The sequence below is a fragment of the Paramormyrops kingsleyae genome, chromosome 16 (assembly GCF_048594095.1).
Source record: "Paramormyrops kingsleyae isolate MSU_618 chromosome 16, PKINGS_0.4, whole genome shotgun sequence".
Taxonomy (NCBI): domain Eukaryota; kingdom Metazoa; phylum Chordata; class Actinopteri; order Osteoglossiformes; family Mormyridae; genus Paramormyrops; species Paramormyrops kingsleyae.
This window is the reverse complement of record NC_132812.1, coordinates 7,070,942-7,093,203: the sequence shown is the minus strand read 5'-3', so window position 1 is coordinate 7,093,203 and position 22,262 is coordinate 7,070,942. Positions and strand designations below refer to the sequence as shown.

The following is a 22,262-nucleotide window of genomic DNA, read 5'->3' as shown; positions in this document are numbered from 1 at the left end:
CTGCTTGGACTTGGAACACGTGTCAGATGGACAGTTCTCTCTAAGGTCTGTTTACCTTGCCAGGAGTAAGGATGATCTCGCTAATGAGAAATGACAGATCTGCCACTCTCCTGATTCACGGTGGCATGGCAGAGGTTTCATGTGGCATTTGCGGCATGCTGGGAGTTGTTGGGGGGGGGGTTGTGCTCTGACAGTCGGTGCACGTTAAGGTCTGGGTGTCCCGGAGACACTGTCAGCCAGGATTGATGTCTACTTTCCTGATTTATGTAAGCGTCGGTGTAATGCAGCTAACCCTGAGTGGTGTTACCTTGTCATTTCGAGATACGGCTCAGAGGAAAGACAAGCTCGAAATAGCTGGACTCTGACCTTGAACTCGCTGCCAAAGTGAGAGATGACAGAATCCATGTCGCGAAAATGTAAAGCGGGATCCGGGAGCCGGCTGGGTGGCGCTTTCTCAGCTGGGACAGTAGAGGGCAGGGTAACACTGTGATAAGGAGCAGCTCTGTCCCGGCTAACACAGCACATATAAATCATAAAACGTGGGACAACCATAAGCTTTCTGTACGCCCAAATGCAGCGATGGTCTCATAATAAAATCCGCATTAGCTGAACATCTGGAGTTTTCATGAACAAAACAAGCGTAACCCACCACGAAGAAAGTTTTTAAAAAAACTTCTATGATTTGATTTAAAGAAAGCATATATGTTTATCTGTATTTTTCTGTCAACAGAATCATAATGAGGATTTTTTTATATCAGGAAAAATTGCTGCTAATGATTATCCTTAAAATAATAGATGGAAGAGAAATATTTGCTCTGGATACGATGTTCACATCAAAGTCTTTTTTTCCTGGATTACGTGCATGCTTATTTCTAATGATAATGATAATGATAATAATACACACAAGGTGGTAATTGCGGTTGGGCAATTTGATCAAGCTGCACATTCTGTGCACCGTCACACTCTCTAACATGGAAATAACTACGATGTATTTTATCGTAGAGGAATCACACGCAGCGACTGCAAATAAAACATGAAACAGCACGCTTGCCACAGTCCGTGTTTCCTGTTCCGCCATAAAGGCTCGCTCAGACCGCGGCTCGACCCCATTGCGTTCGCACGCCAGGACACTGCCAATTCCCGGCTCTCCTACATTTGGGAGTTGGCTCGTGACTGAGCCCTCGGGGATAAGGAGGCCAGCCGAGGGCTCCTCCGTAGGCTGCCGGGACACTGTAGGGCTGGGGTCCAACAGCCTCCGCAACAAAAACGAAAGGAGGGCGGATGATTGCTTAGGGAAAAAAAAAACAGCCTTTTGTGTTTTTGGTTAATTACCCCCAAAAAATAGGTGTTTGATTTTTTTTTTACCAAGTTATTAAGTGCTAAATATATTACTGTGTTTTTGGAAATTTTGAGAATGGCATTAAATCTCATTTTGTACAGATGGTGGATCATTACATCAATATGAGGCACTATTATTTTTTACTTTTATCTTGGCAAGGAGGTTTATTATTTAATTAAAACACATACAATAGATTCAGATTGTTTTTAACATCAATTTAATTCGTTATGGGAGTCTCTAGTTCTGTAAGAGACTGCATGGTGCTCTGCTTTTCCTGGCCACCGGTGGACGTCAGACCAGCTGTTCCTGTTTTCTTATTTCACGTTGAAACTCGTCTCATCGGGCGGTGTCCGCTTAATCACATTTAACAAACGATAAAAGACATGCGATGGATCGACGAGTTTGTGACAGAGTGCAGTTTGAAGATTGGACAGCCGTGTTTGTGCGTAATGTTAGGGTGCCCCTTTTATGTCTGCTCTTACTTTCAGAGATCGAAAGCTGCCAGCATTTTTGTGGCCCCTTTGTTATTGTTCGGTATTTTCAATATTTTTCACGCAGGGGCCACTTAGGGTTTTGCCGGGGACCTCATAAATAATGCAAGGTGGAGTTTCACTGGAGATGCAGTGTAAAGGTTCACATGCGATTTTCTCTGCGGCTGAAGACCTGCCGCGATTTGCGGAGTTTCCCGGAGATCAAACGAGGGAAAGAGAGACATTTCAAGGCGCTGAGTGTGCGTGCCTTAGTACCAGTACGGAGTGACCCGAACCCGAGCTCACAGCACACTGCGTTTCCATGCACGGTTTGCGTTTCAGTCGTTTTTCAGTCCTACTGCATATAAATAACGTGCCTGTATAAACACGAAACTAGTACACTGTGTAATTTATTGTTGTTATTTTTTTTTATTTAAATAAAGCAACTTTCTGGTATAATTTATGATATGTGCGTCTTTATAAAATACCTATAAATGTGACAATCTGAGTATAACTAAATTTTAAAATCTGTTAAAGTCTACTTTCAGGCTCATTTCTGCACACGGCCTGTCAGTTTGCCAGTTGTGTTGATGTGCTCAATATCGTTAGTAAGCGTATGATAATTGAATTCTCCGTAAGGAGAGGCCAGAGGGCCAATGCCATGCGTCGCACCCTGAGCCACGGGTTCTAGCCACTGAGGTACATTTGTTCCAGATACCTCCTCCCCCAGACCGGTGCCCCCCTGTAACCCCTTATAGCTCAGCACACTGCGTAAGGAGCCTTTGCCAGCAGTGTACTTAAATGGCTGCAGATCATGCAAATCCACGGACACTCATACGTGGGAAGGTGGTCAGTGGAAGCAGGTCTTCCCCATGTCCCCCTCACACTCTCAGACTCGCTCCCCTGTCCTATTTCAGAAAGGCAGATGCCCCATTAATGGTAGCTGACACAGCACTGTTCCCAGTGCTTCCCTCCTTAATCCCGGGTATCTCGGCTAAAAGAGCGTTCCTGGAGAGTGCCGCAGTGTATGGCATGTACTCCGTGAGGGGAGGGCTGGCTGTCGGAGCGCATTCCTCGGCGCTCCTGGGGAGAACGCTGCGGCTTTAGGTGACCAGGGACGGCTTCACAAGGAATCCCACCTGGAGCGCTCTGGAAATTACGCAACATGTCTTTTTCCTGTTCCATTCTGTCGCCTTTTGCGAAAACTCCCCGGGAAATGGAATAAGGAGGCCCCTCAAGGAGCCCCGCGAGGGCGGGCAAGATGGCCACATAGCTGGGGTTACTGTGCCATTGCATGCGCTCATTAGCGGAGGGGACGTTCCTGAATACCTGCACTGCCAGTGGTTTCACCTGTTGTGCTGTGCATATTTCATGGTCAGACATTTTCCAGTGTGTAAAAACATATTTGTGTTCATTAGTGCGTTAAGATAAAGTGGAAAAATAATCCTCCTCTACTCCTCTTTCATTATAATATTATTAATATAGTTCTTTCAAATTTCTTAATTTCGAATTTCGTATACAAAGTTCATCACTCCGGCTGAGTGAATTGGTGTGGTTTTTGGTGTTTAAGCTAGAGGTGACAATGCTCTTCCCTCTGCTCCGCCTTATATGCAAATTACATAGCAAATATTTCCCTGTACCTCTCCAGATGCTTGTTTTCCTTAGCATTACATTTCTCCAGTGAATTAAAGACGCAGATTCCAGATGAACGATATACACATCTGCCTTTGATATGGTAAAAAGGCTATATTAAGATAAAATGTGGCCCGGAACGTTCTCTGCCACTGTTTATGCAAGCAAAATGAATTCATAAATAGCAAATATTAAACCCACGTCAACTATTTCCTACCTGGTACAAAGTGTAAAAGTACCTTCATGAGTTTTAATACTATTTGTAACTACGTTTAGTGAAATGTTTTGTGGTGTTAATGGTCTGAGGGTCAACAAACAGAGGAGCAGCCACGTTCCTGTCTGTGTATGATCTACTGCTGGTCTCTTGCGGTGCGCTTAAGCATTTGCTGTGGCATCCAGTCACACCATGTCTGGGACACCAAGCAATGCTCACCGCATGTCTCCATCCATCACAGGGCACACGCACACACTAGTCACTCACACATGCACACCTATGGGGAATTTGATAACTCCAATTAACCGTAGCATGTTTTTGGAGTGTGTGTGTGTGTGTGTGTGTGTGTGAGGGGGTGGGGGCATGCGGAGAACATGCAAACTCCACACGCAGAGTGATGGTGGAGACTCAAACCCTGGTGTCCCAGAGATGTGAGCCAGCAATGCAAACCTCTGCACCACCATGCTAGCCTGCGTTGCATGTATACTCCATATTCATATTCATCGCGTCGTTGACAGCAGAGGCATCACATAGCTCTTGCAATGATACAAAGGCCTTGTTTACTCTCGGTTTTAAAATACACATTGCTGTTTACACCTCTGTCTTTCATGCATCTGCAAAGCATCCAGCTGACTTGTATTCAGATTTTGTTACTATCCCGCGCACAGTTATTCTAACGTCCTTGTCAGGGACTCATCCAGGATGCATTAACATTTACACTATATGAGACATGTTGTCAAATGTGTCCCAGACCATCTCGGCAAGTGGCTCGAGTGATCGGATCACCATGCATTTTAGTGGTCGCTTGCACTTACAGTATATTTAGCAATGTCTACGTGCCAAACCGACTGGCCAAAATGCATTTTAAAGCCAAGTGTAAATAGAAGATGAGAAGAGTGTGTAGGAGCTGATGATGAAATGAGGCAAATAAAGTGGCGTGGTGAAGAGCAGGGCCCTGAATACACACACGCAGCTGCGTGGCCTTAATGAGCCCTGTAATGAAGAGGCCTCATGAACACGACTGTCAGCTACAAGCAGATATTTGATTAAATAAGGAAGTGAATTTTCCTTGATCTTCCTTTCTTCCCCAATACAGATATCTCGCCATCGGAGGAATCAGTCTCAGCATAACCTGGGTGACATCAGTGTTGCAGGACTTCCTGTGAGTACGGCCGTCTGCTATGATGAAGCGTGACATCGCGCCAAAGGGGATGCTTCCCCGCCGCAGCCCGCGACCGACAGAGCGAGAGAAATTGAGAAGTGAGAAAAAAAAAACAATAAAAACGGAATTTGAAGAAAAACACTTCATTAGAAGACACCTACTCATGCAATCACTTGCTCGAGAAACGGGTTTGTCTGTGCAGGTATCTCAAATAGTCATGGCACATGTAATGGTCAAGCCACCTAATTACAGTGCTAAGTTTGCAGACTGCCTAATGAGCGCATGCTCACACTAGCTTGGCACGGCGGCGTTTGCCGGAATCAGCCACCGATTCACACCTGCGTGCCGTCCAGAATCACCAAGATGAAAGGACCCGCTGCCTTTATTACGTGTTGCGTGTTGCGGGCCCAGTTGGACACCTATGCTGCTCTGTTTATTAGTGGCCGGTGTGGAGCAACAAAATGAATATGTGAGGCCTAGGTGGCAGGAAGGCCTGTGACCTCCGTTTGCAAAGTGAGTTTCAGCGATAATCAGGTTACCAGGGGAGTGTAAATGTGAAATGCTTCAGGGGTCCATACCTACAGTGTGGGCGTGAAACGCTTAGATAATGTCCTGGCATTTCATGGAAAAGACAAAGAACATACCTCAGTTTTTTTTCCTTTTACTTTGTGGAGGTATTAACTAGCCTATAAAGGGGGATTTAAAAAAAAAAAGAAAAATAATGTGAGATTCCTGCTGTATTCTCATGGTACCTCTTTGGATCGTAAAAATGTATAATTAGGGGTCAGTGTGTTCAGTGCTCAGACTAATCACATGTCAGGACATGTAATAATATTTCTGTGGGACATTTATTCTCATTATCATGAAAAGCACATTATGCGGACCGTTTAAAGGCTTGGGAGTTGGGCGTTTGCTGTCAGAAATTGCTGCACGCCTGTTACGCTTGTGTATTTATTTCAGAACAAGGTGCTCCTTTGTTTGTGTAACAACACTTTCTGTATGGAGACCTTTTAGCATTTAGCAAATGTTAATGACTGACCGTCTATTTTCCGAGCCTCTTTGAAAATGCCAGTTTAATTGCTTGTCTTTTCATGATAAAAGGTGCATTATGATTTCCTGGCAGAAAAGGAACCGTATCTTTGAATAATAATATGATAATAATAATTGTGAAAAATAATGTGTGAAAGTAAGAGCAGTAACGTGACACGGACACAGTGAGGCTCTCGGTAGTAAACATTAGACCTGTTTTTGTCTTTGCTTCCTTTCACGGTCATACTTGTGATTAAATTTTACAGAGAATCATTTCTATAGACCATGTAGGTTTTGTGCTCCTTCTCAGGGTTTGTGGCAAAAACTCCAGAGACCGGAGCTGAGTCTGGGGGCCTGTGATCAGGTGTGAGAGCCCAAACCCTGCTGGTTATGATACATGTGCATGCTGTGTTCTAGACCTGGTCTGATGCTCTAATCACATCTCACGTTCACAACCTCAGTTATGCATGTTTAGCAGAGTTTTGCAAGCGATTGAAGATGTTCCTTATGATTTATGGATAAACACAGAAGCATATGCTCTGACCACGCTCTGGTGCTATCAGCCTCCTGATCTAACCTAGTAACCTGCATGTACCTCCATTCCCGTTCAACTTAACAAGGCCCACTTCCTCATCACTCTGTCACAAACGCAGGCTATGCTATGATGCAATCGTATCAATTTTAACAAATGATTGTTTTCTAGTAATGTTCACTTTAAAAATGCAATTACCATAAACTATCACAATAATGGAATATATGTGTGCTTGCAGAATTCCCTGAAAGGTGAATATCTGAACAAAGCCAAGATAGCTGATGGAGGAAAAAAACTGAGGTAAGACAGCAACCCACCGCCTTCTTGTCATGGTGGGGGGGGGTATTGCAGTAGCGCCTGGGTGGGGTCAGGTGGTGGGTGAGATTGGGTGGGCACAGCGGCAACAACAAAATCAAACAGATGTGAAATATATTTCCCCAGTCATTCATTGGATATGCCCCCCCCCCCATGCCCGATAAGGCTGATGGTGCCCTTCTGTACTCTATCTGGGAAAAGCTCCGTCTTAAAGACTCAACATTGTCCACAATCAAATGTTCTATTAACCTTCAGCTGGGGAACCTAAATGAGACCCACTGTAGTTCAATGCATCATCTTGACAGCTCTGCCTATTTTTATAATCCATATTTATTGTTTTTTTCCCTCTTATTCGAACCTCTCAGATAGTTGGATTGATGACACAAAACCTTTAAGAACTTCAAAGCCAACTTTAATAGACAGAAGAATGAGATTATTCTGGTGTGTATGCAAGATACAATAGCAGGCAATACCTTGCATTATCTGTTCTGTCGATTATATCCCATCCTGTTCCTATTTGTTAAAAATTGAAATGAGAGGCTTCTCTGTTTGGATTTATCAGTGTAATCTTCAGCACTGCACTTTCATAAGGAATATCCTCTTTAGAAAGTGCTTTCCATATGATGGATTTCACACTGCACCCTTCCGCTGTGAATATAACTTAAGCACGTTTGGGGAATCATTCTGATGCTGTGTATTGGTATTTTTGTTTTGAAGAGCATATGCATTAATTAAGTAGATTTTTTTCTGCATTTGTGACCATAATTCCCACTTTATCTTGCTGGGGGATTAAAACGCCATAATCTACCCCCAGTAGCCTTTAGTCTTGACGAGGACGGCCTGCGTCTTGCTTATCTTGGAAGTGTTAACTTTTGTTAATGTCTAATCCTGCTCCCTGGCTCTCAGAGGTCACAGCTTTCACATGTACCAATACCAAAGCAGTGTTTATAGGGGTTAATTTAGGATTAATACCGCATGCAATTAGAACGCAAAATACGGGTATGGACTGCCATCCAAATACTTCATGTAGTGCTGCAGTGTTTCTTTCCGGAGTCTATTCCTTTGTGCCCGTTTTCTGCACGTCCTCTCAGAACGATCACTTCCACCCATCGTCCAAAAACACGCGGTGAAATCGTGACTCTACATTGTGTGTCACTGTGTGTCAGCGCATGCGCTGCGATGGAGTGAGATCCTGCACACGACATCCGCTTCCCCAAGCCCTATGTTTCCTGGGATAGGATCCAGGCCCACTGTGATCCCGTCCCGGATCGGCACAACGGGTGACTGCCCCTCCCTTTAATTCCCTGTAATCTCCCCGCAGGAAGAACTGGACCTCCACCTGGGTTGTCCTAGAGGATAATCGGCTGTTTTTCTACAAGGAGAGCAAGCAGGAGGCGCTGGCTAGTTTGGTAAGCATATCAGTCTGAATGAGCTAGCAGGTTTCAAAGTGCTGTGAGTGCTGTAGGTTTATGGGAAATTCTAGAACCTTCTCCCCGTCATCAGGAAGAACGACCTCATACATGTGCTATGGAGCTGCACACACTGTTCTTTGTCCAAAAGCAAGCTCCTTAGCGCGGTGTCATAAGAGGCAGGCCACAAGCTGCTGATCCATGGGGGTCCTCTCGCTGGGCCCATGCGGAGCGGGCGGCCGGGAACGACGCCTGCAGGAGCACCGAGGACGGTGGTCATTTTTCTAGTGGCTGCCTGACAGGTCGGGCCATGGGAAGCTGCAGAGGATGGAGGGAGCAGGGCAGGAAGCTGCAGCTTTTATCAGGGGAAATTATCCGCATGAGGGAGATAAGGACAGGACAGATTTTATCAGGCTGGATTGGATTTAGTCATTTCCTTGGCGAGATGAATGAATCACGATACGGGGCTTATTGTCCATAACCCCTCGCAGACCTTGCCGCTTATTACTCATGATCCGTTTACGAGTCAGGGCTGGCTTTGACATATGTTTGCTGCCCGCTGCAAAGCCGACGAGGCCCACCTTGTGCCGCTCGGCTGCCCTCAGCAGTGCCTGAACCCATGTACTAACATGACTGGTACAGCCTGCCCTCCCCCACCCTCCCGTGTCAGGTAATTTCACACTTGTTCAGCAGTACAGTGATGTGCCTGTGGGCTCGAGCTAATTCATCACCTGTGCTGGGAGAACCTTCCGGAAACACCCGTGTTAAGCTCTTTAGGACTTTTGTCACCTAAATGGTGCAGCAGAGATGGCGCCTGCGGTGAGATTGTTCATCCTGCCCCCGGGGGCCAGTCACAGTCCGCGTTTCAAACAGACGCTAAGCTGGGGGGGCGGCATGGCCACCTTGCAGCGCCCTCCGCTGGGGGGGAGTCTGCCGTCAAGCTGTCTGAAATGACATGGAATGACGCATTCGAGGGCAGCTGGGGGAGGGGGTGCCACTGTCTGACCCCCCCCCCCCCCATGTGGAAGCTGTCAGACTTGGGCCTGCCAACCATGACAGGTGACGGGGAAGGTACACAGCAAGAGTGTGTCACAATCTATAACCCCTGGGGGGGAGTCCTTTTATGGCCCCTGTCACGTCTCTCTTGGGGGAGGAGTCAACATCGGCGACTGCCGCAAGTGTCGAAGGTGATGCTGGGACCCTCGCTGCGTCCCGAGGTTAACTCCGCGGGAGTCGGGGGGGGGCGTCGACAGCTTTTACCCGCCAAGAAAACTCCATAAAACAGACAGAGAGGCGTCCATCGGGGGGGGGGGGGGGTGGCCAGGCGTCTGCCAGGAAGTGTTTGGAGGGGAGGGTGTGCGCTCGCTGCGTGTTTCTGGTCGATAGGCTCTCTGCGAGATCCATTACAATTAGCCAGCGATTTCCAGAAAGTGAGAAAAGCTGGCGGGCGGGCGGCTGATGCGTGTCGCCCGGCGTGCCTGGAACCCCCCCGTCATCCGGACTCGTAAACAGGCCCAGGGACGGTCCGGCCCGAAAGTGGGAAGAGTCTTTGCTCGCCAGCTGCAGATCAATATGCGACATTCACTAACGATAATGTCGTGAAAATGGTTTAGCTACTATTGTTCAGGTGGGAAACTCACGTGCCGGGAAGTATAACGTCACATTATAAAGAGCTATGCTAACCATCAAACATGCTAATACCTTTGGATACATTCACTTATTGGAGTTTTCTGGTATTTCATTAGAGCATCAGTATTGATCTATTTGTTTTCAGTCATTTTAGCATTAGCATTATTTCATTTAGCATGTTTTGATGTCCCAGCTACCCTGAACTGGGTAAGCAGTTGGAGGATGGGATAATTTCATGTTTTTCTTCATGTAAGATTTAAATTTTCGGCCGAAATGTAACAATCGTTTGACATAACTGTGAAAAACACGTCTGCGGAGCCAGCTTGGTAGCGCTCTCCGGCAAGCGACGACGACAGATGAAAGCATCGCCCTTTTCTGCCGACCGCCGTATCCGGGACCGGAAAGCGATCCAGCTTCAAGAGAGAGAGGAGCAGGAAGGAGCCAGACTGTTTACAAGCACGGGCGATGGTTAAATATCCCCTACCCCCCCAACCCCACACCTGGGGCACGACTCCGTCAGGAATGAAGAGTCCCCGGGAACGTCCTGGGCCGCTTTTAATGAAGTACAGGACAGCCATCAAAGGCCCTCCATGCTGGAACATAATGAGGGTTCCGCCAGGCAGATGTTTTAAGTCTCTCTTAGCCATTTTCATCATAGAGCCGTGCAGCATGAAACGTGCATTGGCCCCAAATACTCTACCACTCATTTGGAGTGGCTGCGAGCCCCCCCCCAGCGAGACAAGCTGCACTTTGTGTTTATCAAGTGGCAGCCAGATAGGCCTGAGAATGACCCCCTCACCACCGGCTGTCCCCCTACGTGCTGAAACACACCCATCATGCCGCTGTGCCCTCAGTAGCCCCTACGCACAGTCCTGCTACGGGAAGAATATCACTGCTTTTGAGGTTCTGTTAATTATATCTTCAGGAGAGAGGACTGCGCTGCCCTCAGTGGTGTGTGTTAGTGTGTATGGGGCAGAGGGGAACTGCAAAAACTAAAGGGTTTTTTATAAAGTATTTCATGGTGGCAAATATTTTGTGCTTCATCCTAATTGGGACTCCGCTGCTGGTGGACCGGAGGTTGGGTCCTGGTTTGGACCGGGGGAGGGGGGCAAGTGGGAGTTAAACGTCGACTAAAAATAAGTGAAGCTCCTAAAATGCAGCTTTCTGTGGTTAAAAGCGTGATGGCTTGTTTCGGTGAATCAAAGGCACCGTGTTTTATTGTCAAACTATCGATACATTTTAAAAGCTGTGCGTGGTATGTAAGGCATCTGATACCCCGTCTGCTTCCCACATGCCATCACACACGTGTACCGCAGCACACGCACATGTGTCTCCTGCATCAGCCGTCTGCGTCCGGCACCGATAGGGATTTATGAAGCTCGTCCCTGAGTTATTGCCCGCCAGAGTGCGTGGAATCCGGCTCCGCTTTCCCGCCGGGATTACCATGGCCCGGCGCCACCGTTGATTGGTGGCTTTTGAATACCTCCACAAGCCGCCATGAAATGCCCTCCAAATGGGCGGCTTTCAGGGGCCCCTGGTATGACACTGAAGGGGCCGCCGTCACTGTGTATGTCACATGCCTCCGTCAGACACGGCATGCTTCTGCTCTGAAAGTCCGAAAGCATTCAGGTTTGCTTAATGTCCCCCCGCCCCCCCCGTATCACAATGGCCCCCCTCCCGTCGGTGATCCACAAGGCCTCTGAAGTGGAAATCCGCCACTATGCTGTTGCTGGTGATCAAACGAAGCATGCTATTATTTCACAGATTCTGCTCAATTTTAAACTATTTAACACTAGGAGAGTCCATCCAGTTTATCCTGAGTTTTTCTTCCCCTTGTAATTGGTTTGGTCAACAGCTTCACCTCAGGATCACACATTTTTATTTCAACAACTTTCTAAACATATTATTTACATTTTATCTTATGTTATTTTTCACAGATCTTACACTTGAAAAGGTGCCATGTGTGAGAGAATCACAAGTAAACACTGTTGTTTCATAAGAAAAATTTGACTTTAATAGTAAAGATAGTGTTGTGCTTAATTTTTGCGTTTTATTTTTTTAACTTTTCTTCCGGATTCCCCCTCGGCGGCCCTCTGTCCCTCTGTTAATCACTTTCAGGCAGTCGCTGCATTTTTCTTTTTTTTTTGTCACGTTTCAAAAACCACTGAGGTCCAGCATTTCCCGATCTGCAGATACAAACAAGGTCTGTTTTCCCGTCTCTAGAAACAGGGATGCAAGTCAGAGACAGTGGATCTCTGCGGGGCTCTCGTCGGTTGGACGACAGAGAAGTCGAGCCGGAAGCACGTGTTCCAGGTAAGGAAGCCTCCCCCCCCCCAGAACCCCATCCCTGTGCTGTGATCGTGGAGCGGTCTATTGTTTTCCCAAAGCTTCCTGTTGTGAGTTTATCGCACCGCTTCTGTGTTCTTTTACGCATGAGACGTGGCTCGTGGATGCGGCCCAAGTTGCCTCGTCTTTCTGCTTATTTTGGTCGCACACGTGTGGTGAGAAGTATGTTTGAGGCTCGCAGCCAGAGAGTAAATGCTGAAAGCACGTCTACGCCGGAGCGGGGCTGCGCCGGCCGTCGGTACCGGGTCCATCGAGCCAAGGATTTTAAGACAGCGGGACTGCTCTCACTGCTGGCATATGTGTGCTATGCATGCGCCTTGGAAAGGGATCTCTCTGGCGTGGCAGACGCCATGCTCGCGCTGTACGCTAACCCTGAATGCGGTATAGTGCAGACATATTGGCGCCTATGGACTCAGTCTATACATGCTGTACGTGACGCTTGGCGACTGTCCACCAGAGGGGACCCCCGCATGTTTCCACTCATTATGGTAATTTGCGTCGAGCGCATTAGTCACATGTGCAGCTTGGATGCACGTCTTGAGTGATGTCGCAACATCAGAAGCAGCACTCTCATCACATGCCCAGTTGACTATAGGGGCCCAGTGCATCATGGGTTAAATGTGAATACCTCACCTCCTGCTGTGGCCACACCCCCTCCCCCTGGGGGGCGGGGCATCTCATCGGCACCTCATCCACAGAGGACCCTTCACATCCGGCGGAGAGCCCTGTGTCTGAGCGCCCTGTTTTGAGCACTGTGGACTCTGCCCTCTCATTCCGAGAGGAGTCACCTTCTTTCTGGGATGGGGGGGGGGTTTAAAAACTAGGAAGCAAGCCAGGGCCACGGGGGTCAAAGGTTCTTAACCCAAACCCATAGCCTCCTTTCCCTGACGCAGTGTCGTCACTGTCACCACATGCAGGGAAATCCACGGATTATACTCAGCTTCACTCTCTTCCTATATTCCTATCATGTTAATGGATAAAAATTTGGCTTTGTGCTGCACATTCATTTTTTATGAGCAGGACGGTTTTGCTTGTGACATTGTTAGAGGCATTGGGATTATCTTTTACTGGCTGCTTATTAACCAGAACGTAACACTTCCTCCTGCTGTCCACTCTACTTCCTACTTTTCTATAGTTATTTTTTTTCAGTCAGGCATTCAGGAAGGCCAGCTTATTCAATAATGGAGGACAAATGGGGACTTGCTGTTAAGCCAACCCCACGAAAAAATGCTAATGTCTGTCATCGCGTTCCTGGTGGCCGACGAGCCTCACAAATGGACGAGCGATCGGACTCTGACATTTTGGAAGTGGGAAGAGAGAGGAGGCCTCGCCGAGGGTCTGTGCTGTGAGCTGAGGCAGGCTGTGTGAGCTCGCCGTCTGCCGCGCTGCCGTCGATCCGTCCAAACGTCACATTTCTTGAAGGATATTTAGACTTTTTCGACTGATGTGTTTCTTCTTTATAACGGCATCCCCAAAAAAGGTCAGCAATTAGATTAGGAAAGAATCAGAAAGAAAAAAAGCTTCTGTCCCCAACAGTCCCCCCCCCCCCCCCCCCTTCTTCTCTCTCATTGACGTATCCTGACTGCCATTGAATGTGTCCGATAAAAATTGGAATTTTTTTACACATTTTTTTTTTTACACATCATCTTCGCTATTGATGCTTCATTCCACCAGCTGATGAGTTAAAAAGCACATTACAGGTTTTTTGTTGAATATTTAAAATTTTTTTTTGCAGTATAAATTCTACCGAAAATACACCAGTAGAACTATGGGCAACACGAACGCCCTTCTGGCAAATGCACAAACCACCGCCACACGCATCATGTCCAAGAATGTATATTTGGCTGCAGATCGTATAGGATGGGGAGCGCTGGTGAGCCAAGGCATGTCCGTGTGGGTAGCGGGACAGATGGAGGGCAGGGTGCAGGAAAGCCATCGCTGCCTTGGCGTTGTGCAGTAGAATCCATGCTGGGGAGGGGGGAGCCCAGCGGGGAGGACGCCAGCAGCGGCAGCACCACCACCGGAGTGACTCTTCGGCTGCGGGAGCGAAGATGTCTCGTGGTGAAAGGTCACAGGCCAGGATGGCCGCTTGACTTGACATTCCGGAGCTAGCCCTGCGTGTCTGGCCGGCATGTCACATGGAGGATGCCCATCAGAGTTCAGGCTGAGCCGGCATGTTGCGTGTAGGGTGCCCCGTCAAGGTTCAGGCTGGGTCACCGTGTTACGTGTACGCTGCCTGTCAGGGTTCTGCCTGGAACCGGCATGTCACAAGGAGGCTGCCTGTCAGGGTTGAGGCTGGGGGACTTGGAGGTGGTGGGTTTGGAGTTAAAATGTCACACAGAGTACAAGAAATTGGGGTGCATACTCTGTGATGTGAAGGGTATTTGTGAGAATTGAGGTGTGTATTCTGTGATGTGCAGGGTGTTAATGGGAATCGGTGCATGCTCTGTGATGTGCAGGGTGTTAATGGGAATCGGGGTGCGTACTCTGTGATGTGCAGGGTGTTGATGGGAATCAGGGTGCCTTCTCTGTGATGTGCAGGGTGTTAATGGGAACCGGGGTACGCACTCTGTGATGTGCAGGGTGTTATTGGGAATCGGGGTACGTACTCTGTGATGTGCAGGGTTTTGATGGGAATCAGGATGCCTTTTCTGTGATGTGCAGGGTTTTAATGGGAATCTAGGTGCCTTCTCTGTGATGTGCAGGGTGTTAATGGGAATCGGGGTGCGTACTCTGTGATGTGCAGGGTGTTGATGGGAATCAGGGTGCCTTCTCTGTGATGTGCAGGGTGTTAATGGGAATCGGGGTGCCTTCTCTGTGATGTGCAGGGTGTTCAAGGGAATCGGGGTACGTACTCTGTGATGTGCAGGGTGTTGATGGGAATCAGGGTGCCTTCTCTGTGATGTGCAGGGTGTTATTGGCAATCGGGGTACGCACTCTGTGATGTGCAGGGTGTTGATGGGAATCAGAGTGCCTTCTCTGTGATGTGCAGGGTGTTAATGGGTATCGGGGCACATACTCTGTGATGTGCAGGGTGTTAATGGGAATCGGGGTACGTACTCTGTGATGTGCAGGGTGTTAATGGGAATCGAGGTACGTACTCTGTGATGTGCAGGGTGTTAATGGGAATCGGGGTGTGATGTCAGGGTATTCCGGACTCAAGCTCACTGTGCCCCTAGGCTGAATGATGGCTTCTGGGAAAATTTGTGCATAACAGTCAATTTTAACAGTTGACAAAGGGGGGATTAATGGAAGCTCAGTAGCTGACATTTTAATTTCGGTCTCTCCGACTTCATTCATGAGTGCTATCTTGGAGCAGCTAGGGTGAAGTCTGTTCATCAGGGTGCGGAAAGCCAGGCCAAAGTGGCCGCGGTTAGAGTAACGAGCCCGTGCTCCCCTACAGCCAGCTCTCAGCCCTTTACGGTGACAGAGACCAGCCACCTACCACTGATGGCCAAGAAAGGAGCCAAAACGGCAAGACTGTGTCCCACCCCAGGCATTCTGGGAAAGAGAAAGAATCAGTGGTTGTAATAATAACAGTAATATTAATGATGATGATAATAATAATGTTAATCATAATCATTACTACTCTTTTTGCATTGAGAAGGGAACTGCAGACAGCTGCCCAGTCTCATATTAACCCCCGATCATGCCTGGCACTGGGTGCTCCTCCACTCCTCGGCATTTACACTGCAATTTTAATGCAATGGGGATTAAAGGAATTACAACATAATCTTGAATAATCCAGAGAGCCATAGAGAAGAGACTCTTGTAATATCGGCATGAACCCGTCCCGAGGTCGGCAAGTGCTGTCACTCCGAGCTGGGATTAGGAGCAGGTCGCAAGTCAGTTTCTCCAGGCAGAATCACTCCAAGAAGATGGAGCCACGGCGGCTTTTAATTTAGGAGATAAGGCTCGTACCCCATACATGGTGGGCCATCTGATTTAGGGACAAAAGCCCCCAGCAAATGGAGCAGAGATACCACTGAGGAGATTTGAATTTCTAATTTTCGGTTTTGATCAGCGTCCAGTGGGTTTGTTATGAGACGGGGTGAAATTTAAGGGAGAAAATAATTAATTATCATTTTGCTATTCCAACTGTATGTCCACAAATTCTCACATAAATATTTTTATGTAGCATGGCACAGATTTCTCAGATAATGCATTTTTTTTCATAGCGTATAACATATTTTTGAACCAAATAAGCTGCATGTGGAATCTGTTATATAGATGAGCTCCCTGGCAGTTGTACACGGTTATTTAGGGACCCTCAGTCGAATTCTTAAGCTAATGATTAAATCGAGATGATTAAATATTATATAAAGATAAAAATTCACATTCTCACAGTCAGCAGGCACGTTTCATGGGTTTCCCACGTCATCCTCAGCTCTGAGGTATATTTTTGTTTATCATTTTGCATAACAGTATGTATGTATCTATTATAATACAGTACAATAAAGGAGAATGAAAACATAGCTTTTGAAGCTACCCTATCATTACTGAGGTTTTGGAATAATCCATACTGATTGCAGTTCCTGGAATTACGTTTTTTAAAGATCGGCAAGGTGCAATTAATTTAAACAAAACCTAAACCAAAATCTAAAATGCAGTTCCACTCAAACAGTATGGGTTTCCATTAAAATCTCCCCTAAGACATAATGGTCTTATACTATCTAGTTTAGTTTTTGCAAATCCTCTAAAAATGACTGCCAGATTGTAAAAGGCAGCAGTGCACTGAATGATCTCAGGAGGCAGTGAATGTTTCTCTAGCACTGCATTGCACAAGGACACTGTTTTATGTACAACCTTGCAATGTTGGTAATTCACTGCCAGAAAGCTACACCAAATGAAAGAGTGAGCCGCTGTACTGCCCCCTAGTGTTAACTTCTTGAACAGCAGTTGGCAAAAAAAAAGGCTAATTGTCAGGTTTAGTAGGTATGTTTGCAAACTGTGTAGCAGGCTGGCCCTTCGGGACCAGAAATGGGGAACCTTGCTCTAAGGGGGGGGGCATGTTTGTGTTATGCACATAATGTACTGTATGCCTGTGCACAGGCTGCTGTAATCGAAGGAATGTTTAGAGAAACACCCCACTTTCGATTGCACGTTCCACTTAGGGATGTCGCCTGTTTTCCCTCTCTTTTCGTCCGAGTGCAGGCAGTAACATGGTACCGCACCCTCGAGAAATCCCTGCAGGGCTGAGAGAGACATACTGTAGGCAGCAAAGCTCTGTTAATAATCACAGCAAGGTGAATTCCCGTGGTGGGGGCGGGGGGAGCACTCGCTCCGGGATGGTGGTGGGGGGGCTGCCTGGGAACCGAGAGGAGCAGTGAAGACAGGCGCTCCTGGGAATAGCACTGGGCGGTACGTGAACATGAAGTCATCAGGATGATGTCACCTTGTCCAGCTTTCCCACACATGTGATGTCATGCGATGACATTTCATAGTATTCCCTCCCCCCACGCCAACTTACTTTCCGTGAGATTTTCTTATGACTGGACTGCAAATGATCATTCTGACCCGTTTAAAACACCAAAAATGGCAAGAACCGAGTCCCCTTGAACAATGATTGGTCCCAAACCCATTTTTTGAAATGATAAAGAATTCACCCCTTCGAGATGACATCAAAATGTTGCTGCATCTCCTACTGCAGATCAGAAAGAATCCAGTTATTAATATTTAGTATTATTATTATATTGAGGAAAAACTTCATCATTGATGACGATTACCTAGTTTTTTATGTAGCCGATGATTTTATCCTAAGTAACAGACATTTGAGACAGCAGAGTCCGACAGTAACTGGGGTAACTGGCAGTTAAGGGCCTCGCTCAGGGGCCCGACAGTGGCATCACTCTGCCAATTCTGGGATTTGAACTGGCAACCTTCCCGTCACAGGCACAACGTCCCAGCCTAGCCCCCAAAGCACAGCATCAGCTCTAAGGAAGATGTGCAGGTTCCCTCCTGTCCCAAACAGAGCTGTGCAGCCACTGACCTGTCTGTTGTCTTTCCACTCTGGTGTGACGGCATCCTTTCCCGGTGATATTTCCATGGTAAAAGCTGAAGCTGGGTCAAGAACTGGGAAAGTCCGCCATTTGCTCTGTGTCATCCCGTCTGCAGCCTGTTGTGTGGCTGCCTGGTGTGTGTGTGTGTGTGTGTGTATATGTGTGTGTGTGTGTGTGTCTGTGTGTGTGTCTTACTATACAAATTTCCCCGGTGAGAGTCTCCCAAAAATGCTTCTGTCTGAGACAGCAATGGTGTCCCTATTCTGTTATTGTTAATATGGATGAACAATTTCATCTTGGTGTGCCTGTGTTTTTAAGCGGGTAGAAAATAGATAAATGACATAGTGCATGAAAAGAAGTGAACACTAAACTGTCACTCTGTGTTAGGGCTGGGGAACAGGGTGTTTGTGCAGGAAACTTTATTTTCATGATAGCTCTTTCCAGAAGCTCTGTACCGTAGTCTGATAGATCGTTTCTAGACCCAAATGGATGTGTCTTTCTCCCCGACGTGAATCCGGCAGCTTCTGTCTGTAGTTAGCCCCCCCCCCCCCGCCGTCGCCCCCCATGCGCCCCCTATGCGCCCGTCGAGCTGGAAGCTGCACCCCCCCATGATGGCTACCCACAATCCCATTGTTCCCCTGCTTGTTTTACAAAACAGCGAGGTGCCTGTCATGGCTGACAGAGAAAGGGTCCGGCCATTTGTCAGCATTCACCGCAGGATGGCGATTGGGGGGCGGGCATTTCAAGTCCCAGAGGATCGGCGGGGTGGGGGGGGGGCAGAGTGTTTCTCTGTGTTTTCTCACTGACAGATTTGGTTTAACAGGAAGGACTCGGAGAATTGGGGGGGGGGGGGGGGGGGGGGGCGGTGGTGTAGGAGCGCAGTACATTAGACCTCTATGACATGATAAATCAAGGCCTCGACAAACACAATTGGCTCACTGTAGCCCCCTGGGTTCATGTGCTGGCCATTTTCACATTTGGCCTTTGGGCCTTTTCCATTATTTGGGAAAATAGAGCTTTCGCTCGCAGTGCAGAAGCGGAGGGAGCCACGCGCTTTACAGCACCGCTGAAGGCCTGGGATTCGGTTCCTAAACTCCTATCACTGACTAATAAACATCTTGGGACGGGGGAACACGCCTTACCGGACTCATCTGAAACTCTTTTGTTGTGGCGCGTGAGCCCACGAGGGCGCTGGTGGCCAAACATGCCTTTTCCTTCCAGACGTGGAAGACAAGAAAATGAACAAATGATTCGCTTGACTTTACAGAATCCCCCTCCCCAAGAAAATATGTTTATAATTTTTTCTAAACAAAAACAGAATTTTGAAGAAATTATGCCTGCTACTAGAGAGTGCGTGCTGCTGATGATGCTGCTCTAATGATGCGTGCTGCGCTGACTGCGACAGCGCCTTAAAGCACCGCTGCAGTTGGGCAATGGAGAGCGCGTCTCTGTCGCTCGCAAACAAAAGCTCTTGGATGGGACAATCTGTTCCCCATCGTTTATAATCAAAAAAACCTGCTGATGGAGCCACACAGGGCTGTATAGACGGGGTCTCCGTTGAATGCTGGCTGCTGAACGTATGTCAGCTGCCCCAGCAATCACTGCCGCCCTGTAAGCAGAAGATCTGACTTGACTTTGGAGGAGAAAAGCCATCCATCATGCTTGTCTTCTCAGTTACACGTCTGTCCTCCTGAGCTATCAGCACTGGCACAGTGAGGACCTCCTCAGATGTCACTGATTGAAAGGTGTTTCATGCAGGTTGTAAATGTCCCGCCTAGATGCTGAGATAGAATCCATGATTTCACTCGTTTGTTCCTCCGTTGACACTTTTATAGATAATTCAGGTTAAATCCCTTCCTTAAGGCTAATAGCGTGGGACCCTTTCTGGAACTTGAACCAATGACCTGCAGGTTACTTAACAACCATTTTGGGGCATTAAACAAGCTCATAAAACCTTGTGTTGACACGTTTGGTTGAATTTCGCTAAGGATTTAACGATCCTTGTTCGAGACGTGCTACATTTTTTTTACCCTGCCTCCATCCTTTGAACGTGGTTTAACTGATGTTCTTGCCTACGATTAACAAGCGTCCACCATGTGTCCATAAGTGTAACCTCACGGTAAACTACACATGGATACTTATTCCCCAGGGCGTTAGCCGGAGCGCGGTCACTCTGAGCGAGACACAGCAGACGCTGACAGTTACGGCACAGGTCTGTCAGCAGCAGTGACCCCGATCCGTACACACTGAGTCACGGGGAGCGCGGTGTGAACGGCACAAATGACACGCTCTCCCACAGCACCACCATGCAAATGTGTCCAAGTGGCTCAGCTGGGTTCCAGAAACAGGTGTCCCCCCCCCCACCCCACCAATCCCGTGAGAATCCTTGGCCACCTGTTTACCACCCCCACCCCACTGGGTATACTGAGGCTGGCAGTTGATAAACTGTGTCTGTGTGTGTGTGTGTGTGTGGATTAGGTTTATACTACATTGTGGGGACCGATGTAATAAAAATCAATTTTTCAGGCTCCCACAAAGATCTGTGAATGCAATAAAAAAAAAAAAACTAAAAATGCCAAAGTCTCATATTGTGTTTGGTTGCTTGTGGTTAAGGTTAGGGCTGGGTTGGGGTTAAGGTCGTCATGTTTGGATTAGAGTTTTCCCCATAGAAATGAGAGTCCCCACAAATATAAAATTACAAACCTCTGTGTGTGTGTGTGTGTGTGTGTGCACACGCGCGCATTTTTATAATTATTACATTGTGGGGACCACATTTCCCAACAGTGGGTTAAAAACATGCAAAAATTTAACTTATGGGGACATTTTTTTTGTTCCTCACAAGGGGTCTCCATAAAGATATGAATACAAACATTGCGTGTGTGTGTATCTGTATGTGAGTGTGTGTGTATTTGTTCCTGTGTGCGGTTGACAGCCCTACACTTGTCTGTGTATTTGTTCAGGCGATTCAGCTCCGGTTCTCTGAGAATGCTGTGCTAGACTGCTCCCCCCCTTTAAAAAAATAAAAAAGCCGGAGTCCCCCGCTTCAGTGCTCACTGTGTCCAGGCCCGGTGCCCTAATCCTGCCCTGCTCTTCCTCTAAGCGGGGTGTTAACTTAATCCCCCTCATTTAGGCAGCTGCGCTGCCAGGGAACTTGGGAAAGAAAGCGGGAAAAAAAAAGTTATAATTCCGTGAGTGACACTTTCAGCTGCCGTAAGATCCGTGCGGTTCCGCCTCCCAGCGTCCTAAGACCCGATTCGTCCATCCGGAGGCCTACTCTCATGAATAGTCAAAGTGAGGAACGGGTGACGGTACCGTGAATATGGATGTGGCCACAGTTTAGACGAGGTGGCATGCCAGGACTGTCCCTCGATCTGCTGTTTTGTGACGAAACGACCCCCCAGACCTGTCCGTCATGGAGCACTCTCTCTGCCCGGGGTCGCCCAACAGGTCGAGGGCTTGTGTGGGCTTCAGCTCGGGACTGCGACCGCATCAGCGTTGCAGAAGATTCCGGTCACTGCGCTGACAGCACGTTAATCGCTGCCAGTTTCTTTTGCCTGTTATACAGGTTTCTTGTCATTTTCATTCTGTATACTTTAACATACAGCATTGAATGTTTGTTCGCCATATGTTTTTACGTAGACAAAAGAGAATGAAATATATAAAACATAATTTGCTATAATGTCTCTATTACATTACATTTATATTACATTATAGCAATGCATTATATCACTCTGGCATGGCATAATAGCAAAGTATACTGTGATGTATATTCAGTATATGTCTGTTTTCCATTCATTTTTCCTTAGTGGCTTATCCAATACAGGGAACATATCCCAGAAAACACGGGATACCCAGGACAGGGTGCCAGTCCATCACAGGATACTGATACTTAGCAGATGAAATTTAACACAGATAAATGTAAGGTAATCCATGCAGGGAGCAGTAATATAAAGTACAGATATTTTATGGGTTCCACTGTAATAAAGGTAGCTGATTACGAGAAAGATCTTGGTGTGTATGTTGATGCTTCCATGTCCCACTCTAACCAGTGTGGGGAAGCAATAAAAAAGGCCAATAGATTGTTGGGTTATATCTCTAGGTGTGTGGAGTTTAAGTCAAGGGAGGTGATGTTACATTTATATAATTCCTTGGTAAGACCCCACCTAGAATATTCTGTGCAAGTTTG

The 22,262-nt window shown here is 47.3% G+C and overlaps 1 protein-coding gene across 1 annotated transcript in view; it reads left to right on the top strand.

Moving 5' to 3' along the window:
* The window catches only part of arhgap15 (Rho GTPase activating protein 15), a 126,641-nt gene that overhangs the window by 6,560 nt on the left and 97,819 nt on the right, over nucleotides 1-22,262 (top strand). The window contains exons 3-6 of the mRNA XM_023815998.2: nucleotides 4,752-4,817; nucleotides 6,617-6,678; nucleotides 8,015-8,102; nucleotides 11,955-12,044. Coding sequence (XP_023671766.2) covers nucleotides 4,752-4,817; nucleotides 6,617-6,678; nucleotides 8,015-8,102; nucleotides 11,955-12,044 — 306 coding nt within the window. The remainder of the gene's footprint in view (nucleotides 1-4,751; nucleotides 4,818-6,616; nucleotides 6,679-8,014; nucleotides 8,103-11,954; nucleotides 12,045-22,262) is intronic.